General features: G+C 37.0%; 1 protein-coding gene across 20 annotated transcripts in view; it reads right to left on the reverse strand.

Annotated features, from left to right (window-relative positions):
* Positions 1–16,241, reverse strand: part of POLQ (DNA polymerase theta) — a 113,125-nt gene that overhangs the window by 43,999 nt on the left and 52,885 nt on the right. For 18 of the 20 annotated variants that reach the window (XR_010155309.1, XR_010155306.1, XR_010155308.1 and 15 more), the window contains 5 exons: positions 11,898–15,004; positions 9,653–9,796; positions 8,002–8,198; positions 6,192–6,432; positions 1,155–1,348 (listed from right to left, as the gene is read on the reverse strand). Coding sequence is in view for 13 of the 20 variants with exons in the window: in XM_001165150.7 (XP_001165150.3) it covers positions 1,155–1,348; positions 6,192–6,432; positions 8,002–8,198; positions 9,653–9,796; positions 11,898–15,004 (3,883 nt within the window). In the remaining 7 variants the exon portion in view is untranslated. The remainder of the gene's footprint in view (positions 1–1,154; positions 1,349–6,191; positions 6,433–8,001; positions 8,199–9,652; positions 9,797–11,897; positions 15,005–16,241) is intronic. The other 2 variants (XM_063806145.1, XM_063806144.1) reach the window with 1 other exon arrangement.

A 16,241-nucleotide genomic window follows, 5' to 3' on the forward strand; every position in this document is an offset into this window, starting at 1 on the left:
ATACAAATTTCAAACTGGATGTGCCATATTTTATCAGGCAACCCTAATATAGGTATCAAAGGGTACATGAATGGCAGTATAGGGGAAAAAAAACCAAGCAACTGGATAGGAAAAATAAAACACTATTAAAGTAATAATAAAGCAGCAAACCCAGGAAGACAGACCCATTATGATTAAAGACAACACAAATATCTCAAGTTATATATTTAGAAGTTCTTTAGCTTAAGCATTTTTTTTTTTTTGGGTGAAGCTTTCAGAATTAATTGTGAAACTTCACATACAAACTACCTTCCAGGTAACTGCCATTTTGACATGCAGGACGAAGAAGCCAATACTATCAAAGGCCCTTTACTCTTAGTCCAGGATTTGCTCAAGGCCTATAGCTTACATGCTTTCAGGCCCATCTGAATCACAAGGGCAGCAATTCTTGCCTTTGCCCCAAACCTACTTGTGCTGAAACAGAGATTCTATATTTTCTATAAGTTCCCTATGTAATTTTATGTGCTGTCAGCTAGGTATTGGCTTGGGGATTTGAAAAGCAGATACCAAAAAGAAAAAAAAAGGCACCACTGAATTCAACACATGAATAAGAGAAACCAAGTTCCTCATTTTCTTTTAAATATGTTAACGAAGGAACAGAAAATCAAATACTGCATGTTCTCACTTATAAGTGGAAGCTAAATGATGAGAATTCACGAGCAAAAAATCCCTTTTTCATTTAATTCAGAAAAATATCCAGTTTCCTATTCTATAGAAAGATGTTAGGGCAAGCAAGGAAGGGGTAAGGGCTCATGAAATGACCAACTTCCTGGAAAAATAGCTATGCTGTCATGCAACCACCAGTACCAATCATTTCTTCAACAAATACTTAGTGAGTCCCTCCTCTGTTCCAGGCAAATCTCCTTCTCAAGGAGCTTACATTCTAGAAGTCCTCTTTATTACCTTCCTTTATTTGTAAATTAAATACAGATATAATTTACAAATTAGATGCTAGAATATTCCCAAAGCAATCTGGTTAACTGGCTGTTTCATTTTACTGACCTTTGGTGTTCAGGTAAATACACACACACACACACACACACACACACACACACACACACAATCATTTTAACTCTAAAAATCATGTATCTATATCCCTAACCCCATGATACAACCTCAGCGATGTCATCTGAACTGGTGAAAGAAAAACTGTGGCCAGCTAGTTGATAGGCCTGGGTCTCAATTGCATCCAGCTTGGCTTGCATTATATGTTTCTGACTTTCACATTCTGCAGTACTAAAGCCAATTCCATTTAGTTCTAGCAAGGCCAAGCAGTACTGAGAGGGCATTTCCACCTTACGGAAAACATCTGGAAGAAAAAAGAAAATTAAAACGTTAATTCATTGGCTAAGTGGCTAGATCAGCAGCCTTACCTAAACTATACAGAATTCATCTAGGAAAATCCAGAAATGCTACCAAGGTATCCTTCAGGAGCCAGTCTCCCGAGCAGCATCCTCAAGCCAACAATGAAAGGTGGAAAAGTACAGGCTAGTTTAGCACTGGACAACTATCCTTGTCTCTGCAGAGAGTAGAAGAGTCGGCAATCTTGTGACTAGTCTGGATTACAAGAGACTGTATTTCTCCTAAGATGTTTCTGCTTCTACTCTTAGCAGCAGCATAACAATCAACCTTATTTTGAAATCCAAAATGCTCCAAAATCTGAAACTTTCTGAGCACTGACATGACACCACAATTAGGACACTCCATACCTGACTTTACGTGACAGGGCACAGTCAAAACACAGGTGTACAACACAAAGTTTATTCAGCGTCTCTAAAGGAAAAAAGCCCCTCCTTGCCCCATTCAGCTTCAATGTATCTTTTCTGCCAGACAACCACAGACTGCCTACATGAGTGACTGAGACAGTGATACCTTTGCTTTCTGATGGTTCAGTGTACACAAATTTTATTTTGTGCACAAAATTATTAAACACATTGTATAAAATTATCTTTAGGCTATGTCTATAGGTATATATGAATTCTACATTTAGACTTGGATCTCATCCCCAAGATATCTCATTATATATATGCAAATATTCCAAAATCCAAAAAAATCTGAAATGTAAAACACTTCTGGTCCCATATTTTGGATAAGGCAGACTTAACTTATATATTAAAGGCCCTGAGAGGACCTGAAGCAAAGACAACTATTTAATTTTATTTTAAGTGAAAGTCCCAAACTTATTTGACCATTAAACCCTTTTTTCATATAATACTTATTAACATCTTGAAAAGTAAGCATCCATGGAATGTACTATAGGAAATGCTGTCCTAAATCATTAAGAAAGAATCCCTAAGACTTCAGCTTCCAGTATTGAGTCACTAGGAATCTAAGCAACCCTGGCCCACCTTCCCCAGCTCCACACAAACATTATTTGAGGCACTGCTGGTCTCAATTAGCATGAGAAATCTCCAGGGACACCCGTAACCACCACGAAAAGCAAAGAAACAAATGAGAGTTACTGGCCTCTAACTACATGCAGAAGGTACGAGACTGTCAGAGCCTGGCTTTAGAAGCCTGGAACTAGTGGAGAAATTCACGTTACTTGAGACTAGAGAAATAATGAACTTGGGTCAGAACAGGAACAATCAGAGAAGCACAAAGTAAGAGTGGCAGGAAGCTAGCCTGCATCCATAGCCATTAGGAAGGAGCAAGGTCGTTATGGGAATGGAGTCCCATAGCAAAAAAAGTTAAGGGGATATAGATCCTTGAAACAACAACAGGATGAGGAGCTGAGTCTCAGACTCCTGTTCGGAAACAAAACTCTCAAAGGCTACTGTGGTCCTTTGATGCAGAGTAGTGTGGTACCCAGCAGAGGCAGGAGCAAAACCTTTCTAAGGGAAGATTTCCCCCACGTAAGTCCTGCAGGGATCCTTGATCATAATAAATCCTATATGAACTCACAAAAAATATGAAAAATACAAGACAGCAAAGAAATGTGAATAGGACTCAGAAGAAACAACCAAGAAGAAATTTAGATCCCCAAAATTGCAGATAAGGACTAGTTAGAATATTGCACAACTGCGAACGAACTACTTACAAAACAAAAAGTGACTAGAAACAAAGTAAAATAGTAGGAAAATAGAGAACAAGTGTATCAATAATCAAATAAGCAGAAATACATCAAGAATCACAATAAATTGGCAAATTTGTAAAAAAAAAAAAAAAAAAAAAAAAAGTTAAGCCTGAAAAGTAAATGAGCTATACTTTGTTTATAAGACATGTCTGAAGATAGGAACCTAGAAAGGTTAAAAGGGATAGAAAAAAGCTATATGAAGTAATATTAAGAGAAAGCTGATGTTGCCATATTCATATAAGAAAACAGACTAAGAATAAAAATCATTATTTGTAATACAGATGGTCATAATACAATAATAGAAGGTTTAATTCACCAGGAAGACAAATCATTTTTAAACACATACACACCTAATAAAATGGCCTCAAAACAAAGTTAAAATTGATTGAATTACAGGGAAAATTAGACATAGAATATTTTAAAAACAACTTTGACTTAACAGACATATAAAATTGTGCATCCAGAATTAGAGTACACATTCTTTTGTGTGCACATAGAGCATTTACACAATAGCTCAGGTTTTAGATAATGAATCGTTGGCTAAAAATTTCAAGAATTAGTATTATACAACCATGTACTCGAACTACAACACAATTAAGTTTAAATATAATAAAAATACAAAATAAAAGTTTCTAAATATTTGGGAATTAAAAACCATTCTTCTAAATAATTTGTGAGTGAAAAAATATACCAGAAATCTAAAAATATCTAGCATGATAAGAATATTATCAGGCCAGGAATAGTGGCTCACATCTGTAATCCCAGCACTTTGGGAGGCAAAGGCAGGAGGACTGCTTGAGGGCAAGAGTTTGAGACCAGCCTGGGCAACATAGCAAGACCCCCATCTCTACAAAAAAAAAAAAATGTGTGTGTGTGTGTGTGTGTGTGTGTATACACATCAAAACTGTAGAATACAATAAAAGTAGTGCTTTGAGGAAAATTTATAGCTATATATATATATTTTGTTTGTTTGTTTGTTTTTGTGATACAGATCCTCACTCTATTGCCCAGACTGGAGTGCAGTGGCGGAATCTCTGCTCACTGCAACCTCTGCCTCCGGTATTCTCGTGCCTCAGCCTCCCGAGTAGCTGGGATTACAGGTGCATGCAACCACACCCAGCTAATTTTTGATTTTTAGTAGAGACAGGGTTTCACCATGTTGGCCAGGCTGGTCTCAAACTCCTGGCCTGAAGTGATCCACCCACCTCAGCCTCCCAGAGTGCTAGGATTACAGGCATGAGCCACTGCACCCGGCTGCCTTATATTCTTAAGTTAGAAAAGAAAAAAAATAATTTGCGAAGTAATGGTTTTAAGGTCAAAGTTATAAATATTGAAAAATGACTACAAAATAAAGTTAGGGGAACTAGAAGAAAATAGATAATATAGATGTGGACAGAAATCAAGGAAATACAAAACAAAAGTAATAGGAAGAATCAAAGGCAAAGGTTGGTTCCTTGAAAAGACTAGAAAATTGGGAAAACTTCAAGTGACATTAAATAATAATATTATGAAAGAAAAAGAGAATATAACAAATAAACCAGAGACGTAAAAAAGAGAGACTTAGCAATAGCTGTATATCAATAAATTTGAAAATTTAGATGAAACATAAATTCCTTAAAAATATATAGGTTGAGAATGTCACAGTGGAGTAATAAAAAGAAAAAAAAGATTTGGAAAAAAAAAATATATATATAGCTTACCAAATATATTCAAAAAGAAATAACTGAATAATCTTACAGTTATTAAAGAAATCAAAGTTGTAGTTAAAATATCTTTCTATGTCAGATAAGAATACCTCCTGGCTAACAGAAAAATTTAAAAAATAAAACATATCTATATGTCTTTCTACAAAGAAATAATTATATTCAAACTAAATCTGATAGCTGTCTACATTCTCTCCAAAAACTTCCCTTATCTCAGTGCACTTCAATTCTTGAATTCTATGAATAAGAAAGCATTAACACTGTAAAAAATGCATTTAATACCTCCTAACCACCCTTTTTTTTTTGAGATGGGGTCTCACTATGTGGTCCAGGCTGGTCTCAAACTTCTGGGCTCCAGTGATCCTCCCACCTTAGACTCCTGAGTAGCTGAGACTACAGGCAGGAACCACTGAGCCAGCCTAGCCATACATTTTTGAAAGTGCAGAAAAAAAAAGGAGCTTTCAAAAGCACATTGAAATTGTGAAAGTTAAAAATTATAATAATCAACTAACATAATAAGCACCTGCTCTGTGACAAACACTGCCCATATTCACTATCTTATTTAATCCTTAGAACAACTTTATAAGAACCAGACTTACAGTTTCAGTAGTTTGCCCAAAGTCCCTCAGCTCATAAGTGGATAACCCAGATCCAAACCCTAGTCTGTATGAATTCATCCATCTATTTTCTAGTACCTATTGATTAGTCAATAAATTCGGTCACTCCTCACAATGAAGCCAAATTTGTTCTACTTCACATCTCTACCATAAGCATCCGTTAAGCTCTCTGTAGTCAAGGTGCTTGATCTGGGCCAGCAGATAACAATGACAATAAATTCATGTTATTTGTCATGAGGGAAAAAAGAGACTCTCATGATTATCCCTTGCTGTGAAAAAACATCTGTTTGTTAATAGTTCCAAAAAGAAAAGAGTTAACTTTTTGAAATCCATTAAGGATGTCTTCTAAGTGTGAATAAAAATCCTTTGATAAAGTTCAAATACAAAATTACCAACAACTGCATAAATGCGATTTTGTAATTCTCTTCTTCACACAAGGGCCAGAAGTCAGCAAATTATGGCCAAACTAACATTAGATGCATATTTTTGTAAAGTGTTATTGGAAGACAGCCATTTGTTTTGGTCTTGTCTACAGCTGCTCTTTTGCTACAATGGCAGAGTTGAGTATTTGTGATAGAGATTGTTTAGTTTACAAAGCCAAAAATATTTACTCTCTGGCCTTTTACAGAAAAAAAAGCACTAGACAATCCAAAGGTAGGATTTGCATAAATGTGTAATTTACCCATTTTTGATAAAGAGTGGCTAAATCTCTATCTCTAATCTATAACATAAAAATGCCAGAAACTTGGTTTTTACCTTGAAGGTTTTCCTTCTGCAACAAAGAGTTGAGCTGATTCATAGAGTTGAAGATGAGAATGGACTCCACAGATGCTCGGTATCGCCCAGAATGCTCACTGCCAGCATTTAGCCCCAGGCTTTGAATCCCTTGGCTGGTCTCCATCCCTTCTAGGAGTGGAAGCTCATGAGGAAGAAAACTGGTAACTATGCTATGAAGAGTCGGCTCCTGAGAATCTGGATCTAGTAACCAGCATGCCACCTGAATGGGATAGCAATGAGAATATTTTCCTGATTTTTTTCAAAGACACTTGTGTACCTCTAAATGAAAAGGGAAAAAAACAAAGCTCATTTCTAACCTCACTCATTTTCATTTAATATTTATTCAGTGGTCTTCCCAGGAAAGAAGGAAAGAATAATTGTAACAGGACTCATTTTTGGTAGCAACAACAGCAGTAGCTTTCAAAGAAAGGAAAGTTGTAACTATTCCATTCCTACAATGCTCAGGCCGATCCAGTTTAGCAGTAGGCTTGAAAAACAAGTGTGTCTCAGCAAACTCAAACCATGTGTCTGAAAATGAAGATGGACTCCTCCACTTAGGCTAATTTGGGCTAAGCTACTGTAATAAAGATGGGCCTGTGAGGTTTTAGGTATATTTAGTTCTTTCATCATCAAAAGAAGTGAGGCGCCGGGCGCAGTGGCTGACACCTGTAATCCCAGCACTTTGGGAGACTGAGGCGGGTTGATCACCTGAGGTCAGAAGTTCAAGACTAGCCTGGTCAACATGGTGAAACCCTGTCTCTACTAAATATACAAAAAATTAGCTGGGCATGGTGGTGGGCACCTGTAATCCCAGCTACTCAGGAGGCTGAGGCAAAAGAATCGCTTGAACCTGGGAGGCGGAGGTTGCAGTGAGCCGAGATCGCACCACTGCACTCCAGCCTGGGCAACAAGAGCAAAACTTCGTCTCAAAAAAAAAAAAAGTGACGCATAAATGTTTTACCATTAAAAGTTTATATCCAGAGTTTCAGAAAGCCTCTACACTTTCCCCTCAGAATGGGGGGGTCTGTCACCAGAATCATCCAATTATTCATTTGATTGCTATTTCCAACTTCCTCATGAGACTAGGAGTCCTGTAGTTTCTAATACTAGATCAGGCAGATCATTAACTGGATTAGAATAAGGGAATCTAAGCCCTGTTCATAATTCTGACAATTACTTTACTATATGACTCAATTCTTTCTTTTGTAGGTTAAGAATAAAGTTTTATAGGGGAATATTGAGTGAAATAGTCTGATGTAAAAGTTAACATGTTTCTTAACTGAGTCATCATTACGAAGAGTGCATCATACTTTGCTATTATAAAGGAAAGTTCTCAGGAGCCAGTAAGGGGATTTGCCTCTATGCTAAATGGCCACTAACTACAATCCTTTTTGACATCTTATTCACACTCTTTTCCAATTTTCTGCCTCCACCCTCATGAATATTTAAGACCTCCTGCTATCATACACCTAAATCTGTTCTCATTTCACTTCCAATTTACTATCAGACAGAAAACTTAGGACTTATGACCCAAATTAAAATTTTTTAAAAATCTCTGAGGAAAGACATAAACTTTAGGGCTCCAAATTTGTGACATCTCTGTTTTTATCTACACAGAGATATTTGGTGCATGATATTCTATTCTGGGTAGATGAGATTATTGAATAAAGAAGTGACTACTCTAAAATACTTAAGCTGCATTATTGATGCTAAGTAAATACCAAGTCATTTAAGAATTAACACTAAAAATGTTGTTTTAAGTATATAAAAATTAAATTAGACATAGAACCTTAGGATCTTCATAACTTTGCTCCAAGGAGATGCCACAAGAAAGAAGAAGAATTTTATAGCTCTGGATGAAGTCATAGATGACAACAGAACATTCTTTATCAGATTCCTTTCGCAAGCAAGATTGAAGGTACCACATCCTGTCTTTCAAAGTCAGGCTTGGATCTAAAGAAGGTGGAACCAAACTGGCACTAATTTCTTTAAAAAAAAAAAAAAGGAAAAAACATTTTTAAGGCAAAAATTACATGCATTCATTTGAAGCAGCAATCTTTAGTAGAAAGACTGAAAAAGACTCAGAAGCCTAAGGGTCTGGTTCCATGTGACGAGTAATTCAGCATCTCATCCAGGTCATATCAGCTATGTAGATGAAGTGCGTCATATATCTAAAAATTATGATTTGGGCTAGAAGATTTTTAATGCTCTACTTAGGTGGGAGAAAATATTAAATATTAATACTTGTAAAAACAAAATTACATTTCCCAAAATGAGGAGTTAAAGACAGGAAAAGTATTTGGAAATAAATTTTAAAGAGAGATTTAGTATGAACAGATACTATTCTATCCAAAATAAAAAAAAAAGCTTAAGTAACCACTCACCCCAACATATTTTCCTGCAAAACAACTGAAAATATTTCATGCTTACTAAGGAACAGACACTATACAGCATCCTTTAAAATGTTTCCTTATTAATTTTGCTCCTAAAAAAAGCTTAAGTAACTACTCACCCCAATATATTTTCCTTCAAAACAACTGAAAATATTTCATGCTTACTAAGGAACAGACACTATACAGCATCCTTTAAAATGTTTCCTTATTAATTTTGCTCCTGTCCAAAACCAACCTATCAGCTGGGGTATCCAACATCCACATTCAGATCACAGGGTATTTCCAGATTACAACCTTTCCACTCTAAAGACTTCTCCAAAGTTTATATAATTCGACTACTATAGATCTCTAGCTCAACATTCCCTCTAGATGAGTTTCAGACCCATTCAATGGTAGGACAGAAGACTGAAAATAAACTGCCATCGTTTAGTCTTCAGAAGCAAACCCTAAAGGTGGCAAGAGAGTCCCTGAGTCTTCACTGCCCCCTCAGAGGAAAAACCCATAGCATGAATAGCCTCGTGTGACAGGCAGGGAGAAGTAAGGAAGTGCTTCTTAAAACATTAATTCTAGTTAATATATGCAATAATGTACATGCCAGCTGCTCTCCAAAAAATTACAATTTTTGCCAGGCACAGTGGCTCACACCTGTAATCCCAAACACTTTGGGAGGCCAAGGCGGGTGGATCACCTGAGGTAAGGAGTTCAAGACCAGCCTGACCAACATGGTAAAACCCTGTCTCTACTAAAAAAATACAAAATTAGCCGGTGCGGTGGCACATGCTTGTAATAGCAGCTACTTGGGAGGCTGAGGCAGGAGAATCGCTTGAACCCAGGAGGTGAAGGTTGTAGTGAGCCAAGATCATGCCACTGTACTCCAGCCTGGGCAAAAGAGTGACATTCTGTCTCAAAAAACAAACAAACAAAAATTTAAACTCTAAAAATAAATCCTAGGTAAATATCAGGAAATTATTCTCAAAATATAAGATCACTACCCTAATGGATGTTACAGTAATTACATAGTGACTTAGCCAAATACTCATTACTTACCAGAATGCTTTTGTTCCTTCTGCAGTGAAAAATAATAGGCATCCCTTCCACCCCAGCATACTGCCAGTCCAACCACCAAGATGTCATCACAACCTTTAATGGGAAATCCATCATCTCTAATAGGAATTTCCTGAGGTGAGCTAGCTAAGTAAAACAAAAGTGAAACAGTTAAAAATCTCTAAAAATAAAGACATTACATAAATTGTTAAAACAATTATAATAAAAAACCTATCTTTGATAGGCAAAATTTCCAGATCTTAAAATATGCATTTGGACAGTCATTTTAAGTATAAGTAAGCTCTTTCCAGGCTTCCCATCAATTAAGATAACTGTCACTATGAAAAAGCTATCAAGGATTTGTTAAAATAAATCTATAATGATTAACGTCAAGAAAGGGAGGCTGCATTTCAAATTTTATAACTCAAACAAAAATACAGATCATTTGCATACTACAAATATTTTGCAGCAAATTCAGCAATTCTTAGCTAAGAAACTCCAGAAAAATAAAGACTATTACTCCTTAGTGAAGAAGCATAATTTTGTATCTAGAGTCAATGTTTTATTCCTAAAATAATGTATCTCCAATTTTATAAAGGTCAAGAATCAATCCGTCTTATTGATAATTATATCCCTAGTAGCAGGAAAATAACTGGCACATAGGAACTTAGTACATATTTATTAAATTTAGGTGAACTTTTTTATCCCTCTAGCCTCTATTATATAGCCTGATACAGAAAATGTGCTCAATTTTGTTTGTTACATCAAAAATGGAAAGTGCTATTCAACACTAAAAGTACATAAAAGTTGTGGTTAACACATCTGCTTCATGAATTGAAAATCAGACCAATACTCAAACCTTTATGAACAAATTAATTCATAAAATAGCAAGGTTTAATAAATCTAATCAAACACCTGATTTCCACAGCTGACTACAACTGGTCCCCACAATCCAGAAGGCAGAGCTCACGCAATAAGACAGGAATATACATAGCCTTATTTGACCAAAAGGTTCAACTCTCTCAAAACCTGGAAGAGCTCGGCAAGGTTTTGGAAGCAACATTTCAGTATACAATTCATGACTATCATGGAGGTCTAAGTTCTACTCAAGATAAATCTTGGAAAATGTAGCTAATGTACACTGTGAAGAACAAAGCTCCTATTAGCAATGTAATTTTGTAATTACATAAGCAAACAAGGATATTACAATTTAATAGAAAATAATTTATGAGGCCGGGCATGGTGGCTCACGCCTGTAATCCCAGCACTTTGGGAGGCCGAGGCGGGTGGATCACGAGGTCAGGGGATTGAGACCATCCTGGCTAACACAGTGAAACCCCATCTGTACTAAAATACAAAATAAAAAATTAGCCAGGCATGGTGGCATGCACCTGTAGTCCCAGCTACTCAGGAGGCTGAGGCAGGAGAATTGCTTGAACCCAAGAGGCAGAGGTTGCAGTGAGCCGAGATCATGCCACTGTACTCCAGCCTGGCCAACAGCGAGATTCTGTCTAAAAAATAATAATAATGATTCATGAGGCTGGGCGCAGTGGCTCATGCCGGTAATCCCAGCACTTTGAAAGGCCAACACAGGTGGATCACTTGAGGTCCGGAGTCTGAGACCACCCTGGACAACATGGTGAAACCCTATCTCTACTAAAAATACAAAAATTAGCTGGGCATGGTGCACACGCCTGTACTTCTAGCTACTTGGGAGGCTGAGGCAGGAGAATTGCTTGAACTCAGAAGGTGGAGGTTGCAGTGAGCGAAGATCAAGATCACACCACTGCACTCCAGCCTGGGCAACTGAACAAGACAAAGAAAGAGGAAAGAGAGATAGAGAGAGAGAGAGAGAGAGAGAGAGAAAGAAAAGAAAAGAAAGAAAGGAGAAAAAGAAAAAAGAAAAGAATTCATGAGCACTGGTGATTAATAAAAACCATTATGTTACAACATTAATATACCATAAAAGAAATGTCACATTCATATTCAAAATATGTATTATCTTTATTTTTATAAACTTTTATGCTAATATATATTACATGCACCTCTTATACTGGAGGGCAACTATCATTAATTAATTTAGGTATGCTGAATAAATAAGGCTGTTCTACACATAAACCCACAGAGGAGATACATACTACAATTTGAATAGATTATATTTAATATCTAACATTGAGAAATCTAACTCTTATCTCAGTCTACTAAGTAGTTTATAAATATGAAAAAATAAAATTAAAAAAATTCTTACCTTGCTTAAACCTACTGCCAATAGTAGCAGTTTTAGAAGATGTCAAACTTCTAATCTTTTCACAAGCCAGTGAGATGGAAAATCGCTTTTTGCACCGCCACTCCTTAATGAAGGTTTGGAAAAGATTTTGGTCACTTGCTACATCAATTATGGCCAAACTTTCTGAACTGCTTGAGGCTGGAGTTAACTGTAATCCATCCTGTGATAACTGAAGTGAAAAGCTTGTGTCACTAATAGGGCTGTTGTCTTTGAACCCATTTCTACTCCCTGGACTTAAATCGTGGTTTTTAATATCTGAAGGTGAGCCAAATAAATAACTTTCACCAGGTTGTAAAACGTTATTAGTTTTCCAAGGGTTTACAGGTGTTTCAAGAATCCCTGGAAATGTCAGCTTAGAAGCAGATGTTGGAATGGGTGTAGGAGGAATGAGACCATTATCATCAACTATATTACTTTCTTTACGAGGTAAGAGGGATGAGGTTTCATCATGATTGGCATTGTTTTCTAGCATCTCAATCTTGCTTTTTACTTCATTATTAGAAGAAAATGAAATTCCCTGCACTTGTTTTGTCTCCAAGTTTGAAATAACTTCTTGTTCTTCATTTAACTCTGTATTTTTTCTATTCAAACTAGAAAAGTTTATAGTCATTGATTTTAGCTTTTCATTTTCTAGAGGACTGGATACTTTATCTAAAATCCTTTGCAGTCCTGGACTTAGATCAAATGATGCCCCTGACCATATGAATGAATGATTTTGCCTGGTCCCAGTTAATTTTGATTTTTCAGCCCTTTCATCTTGATCTCCTCCATCTTGATCACCTTGGTGGTGCTCATCAAGTACTGGATCACTTAGTTCTAATGCTCTAGGAGATACTACAGTATGATTCTTCTCTTGGACAGGAAATATATCCGCATTGTCCAAAGCTTCAACCATCTGAACAGAATCCATTTCTGAAAATATAATAGATTCATCATTGGAACAAGTCAACTGCTGGTGGGTATCTTGATTCTCATTTACATTTGATTTTCTAATTAGGTCTTCTTGTAGACACAGAGAATCACTAAAATGGTTTGATGTTACTTCTGAAGGAAGGGGTTCTTTCATTTGCATATCAGGTAATTGTTCTTTTACTAGATAGTCATCACTGAAGCTATCAAATAGTAAACTATCACTCATATTCAAACTTGTTTCAGGAACTGGAAGACATTCTCCTTCTACACCAGTGGGAGTTCTCTTTTGAGGAATCAGAGGTATAACTGGTTTCACAGTTTCTTGTGTTTGATAACCTTGAAGAAAACTATTTAATTGAGAATCAGTAACAGAAACTTCATTCTTTTTTAAAAAAAGACCATTTTCCTCCAATAGTATTGGAGAATGGAAAATCGGGCTTTCTGGAGTCAGGATATCAACCCCATGTGAATCAGTGCTTTGTTTCATAGTACCTACAGTCTTAAGGTCCAAATGATCTATCTTAGTCGCTCCTAGAGGGTGCTGTTCAGCAGGAAAAGGAATGTGACACTCCTTCTGAAAAGAGTTCATTGAGTTCTGTTGGACTAAGCTCTTCTGCATTATCCCTGCTGCCAGGTTGGTGTCCTTTGCTCCTAGTTTGGCATTTTCAGTTGCCATCTGTTGTATTATTTTCTCTGACTGAGTATCCAGGTAGAAACTATCTTCAAAATCACAGAGGACTAAACCTAAGTCAGAAACATGATTATTTTTAGTTTTGTTTGTTGTATAAGTACCTGTTTTTTCTTGTAGTCTAGAAATATTTAGAAAATTCTCATGCTGGCCTTCTGATTTGCTAAATGCTCCAGCTGATGGAAGTACTTCACTGGGTATCACAGTTCTGCTTATATCATCTCCTAATGCCTGAAAATGACTTGGTTTATTTTCCTCTGTATTAAGCTTTATCCTTTCACAATTGATAGTAACATTTGAGTCTCTATTTATGTAACTACTGACTGCTTCACAGGGCATTTGTCTCTCTATTATATTTTTCTGTTTGGTAATAGTGCTTGTCTGTTCATGAGATTGCTTTCGCAGGTACTGGTTAATTGGATGGATGTCATGGTGTTTTATATAAACATTCTGGTTTTTTGAACCATTTTGTATCAGCACTTCATTTATTTTTTCTGCCTCAACAGCTACTCCTCTGCCCTTTTCACTAACCACACTAGTGGCCTGACAAGTCACATTTTTACTCTGAGATCCTGTGACAATATGTTCCACAAAATTATCATTAGTTAGTGTTATGTTCCATGAACAATTTTGCTTTATTTGTAATGGGAATGATGTTTTATTATCTTTTTCCTTACCACTCAAAGATACATTTTTAGCAAATGGCCCTGAATTTCTAAATTCCGTTTTCTTCTCATCTAAGGTAAACGGGTCTTCACAAAGACTAGGATTAGACAGAGTCTGTCCTTGTAAATGGATTCTACACGCTCCAGAGTCTTTCAGGGGGCTGCTGTCCCTAGATCGCTTTAGATGCTTTCTATGTTTCCAAGATCGAAAACTTCTGCTCATCTTTTCTGAATTGAAATTCAAAGGTGCCTTTTTTGTTTTCCGTGAAAAAGTCTGAACAACTTTCTTATCACTTGTTTCCCCCTCATTCTGAGAGGCTCCTGGCTTCTCTTTATTTATATCTAAAGAGGCCCGTTTTCTTGCTCTGAAAATGGAACATCTCTGATGTTCTTGATTCCCATTCTGGAAATTACAATTAAAGGAACTTGTATGCTCTCTACTTTTATTTAAGTCTTGCACTATATTTGGTGAATGCTTAATATAAGAATCACTAAATATTGTGTTACTTTTGTTCTTTGATGTTAATTTTTTATAAGAACTCTTAGTTTGGGATATAAATGTGTGTTCCTTTACTTCGGACTCACTATGAGTCAATGAGCATGTACTAGAATGTAACAGGGCACATGGATTCCATTGCACTCCCATTTCAACTAAGTCCTGCTGCAGAATCATTCTGGCTTCTTCCACTATAAGGGCTGCTGCTTCCCTTTCAGTTAAACCTTTTCTGCCAGTCACCCAGATAGTTCGCATATTGCGACGTTCTTCAACTGCTTCCTCTTCCTCATCCACTGCCTTCCGGGCACTACACAAGGAGATGGGAAAAGACAGAAATGAATTCATTCATTCGTAAGGCAAATATTTATTAAACATGCAATCTGAGCTGTTACTAGGAACTGAAAAAATAACAATGAAGAAGAGAGAGAAATGTATCTGCTCTCATGGCACATTCTAGCTGGGGAATTCAGAAAATAAACAAAAAGTTTAAAATGCATTCTATATTACCTGGTGATAAGAGTTGTATACAAAAATGAGGCACCAGAAAGGGGTGGGTGGTTCTGTAGTTTTTAAACGGCATAATAAAGGAAGGCTTCACTAAGACAGATTCTTTAAGTAGAAGCCTTTTAAAAAGTGAAAGCCATAAAACTTTCATTGAAAAACATCCGGCCGGGCGCGGTAGCTCACACTTGTAAACCCAGCACTTTGGGAGACCGAGGAAGGCGAATCACTTGAGGCAACAAGTTCGAGACCAGCCTGGCCAACATGGTGAAACACTGTCTCTACTAAAAATACAAAAAATCAGCCAGGCATGGTAGCGGGTACCTGTAATTACAGCTGCTTGGGAGGCTGAGGCATGAGAATCACTCGAACCCAGGAGGCGTTACAGTGAGACAAGATCACACCACTGCACTCCAGCCAGGGTGACAGAACAGGACCCTGTCTCATTAAAAAAATTTTTTAAAAGGCTGTGCCCAGTGGCTCATGCCTGTAATCCCAGCACTTTGGGAGGCCAAGGTGGGTAGATCACCTGAGGTCAGGAGTTCAAGACCAGCCTGACCAATATGGTAAAACTCTTTCTCTACTAAAAATACAAAAATTGGCCGGGTGTGGTGACATGTGCCTGTAGTCCCAGCTACTTGGGAGGCTAAGACAGAAGAATTGCTTGAACCCAGGACGCAGAGGTTGCAGTGAGCCGAGATTACGCCATTGCACTCCAGGGCGACAGAGCGAGACTCTGTCACAAAAAAAAAAGACAAGACAAGAAAGAAAACGAATGCTTCTGTACAATACACAATATAAACTCTGGGCAAAATATATGAAGGGACTAGAAAATGAACAAAAGAAAGCAGAAATTGGAGGGGGGTTGAGACTTGGAAGAAAGAAAATGGCAGTGGGTTAATTTTCACTTTTTACCTGAAGGCAGGGCCCAGTCAGCACCCTGTAGGTTGGCTAAAAACTTAGATAAAAACCTGGAGTTCACTGATTGACAGAAGTCAGAAGAGAGTTAAGAGTAACTACATTAGTTGGAAATTTAAGGCAGT

The sequence above is a fragment of the Pan troglodytes genome, chromosome 2 (genome assembly GCF_028858775.2).
Source record: "Pan troglodytes isolate AG18354 chromosome 2, NHGRI_mPanTro3-v2.0_pri, whole genome shotgun sequence".
In the NCBI taxonomy this organism is placed as follows: Eukaryota; Metazoa; Chordata; class Mammalia; order Primates; family Hominidae; genus Pan; species Pan troglodytes.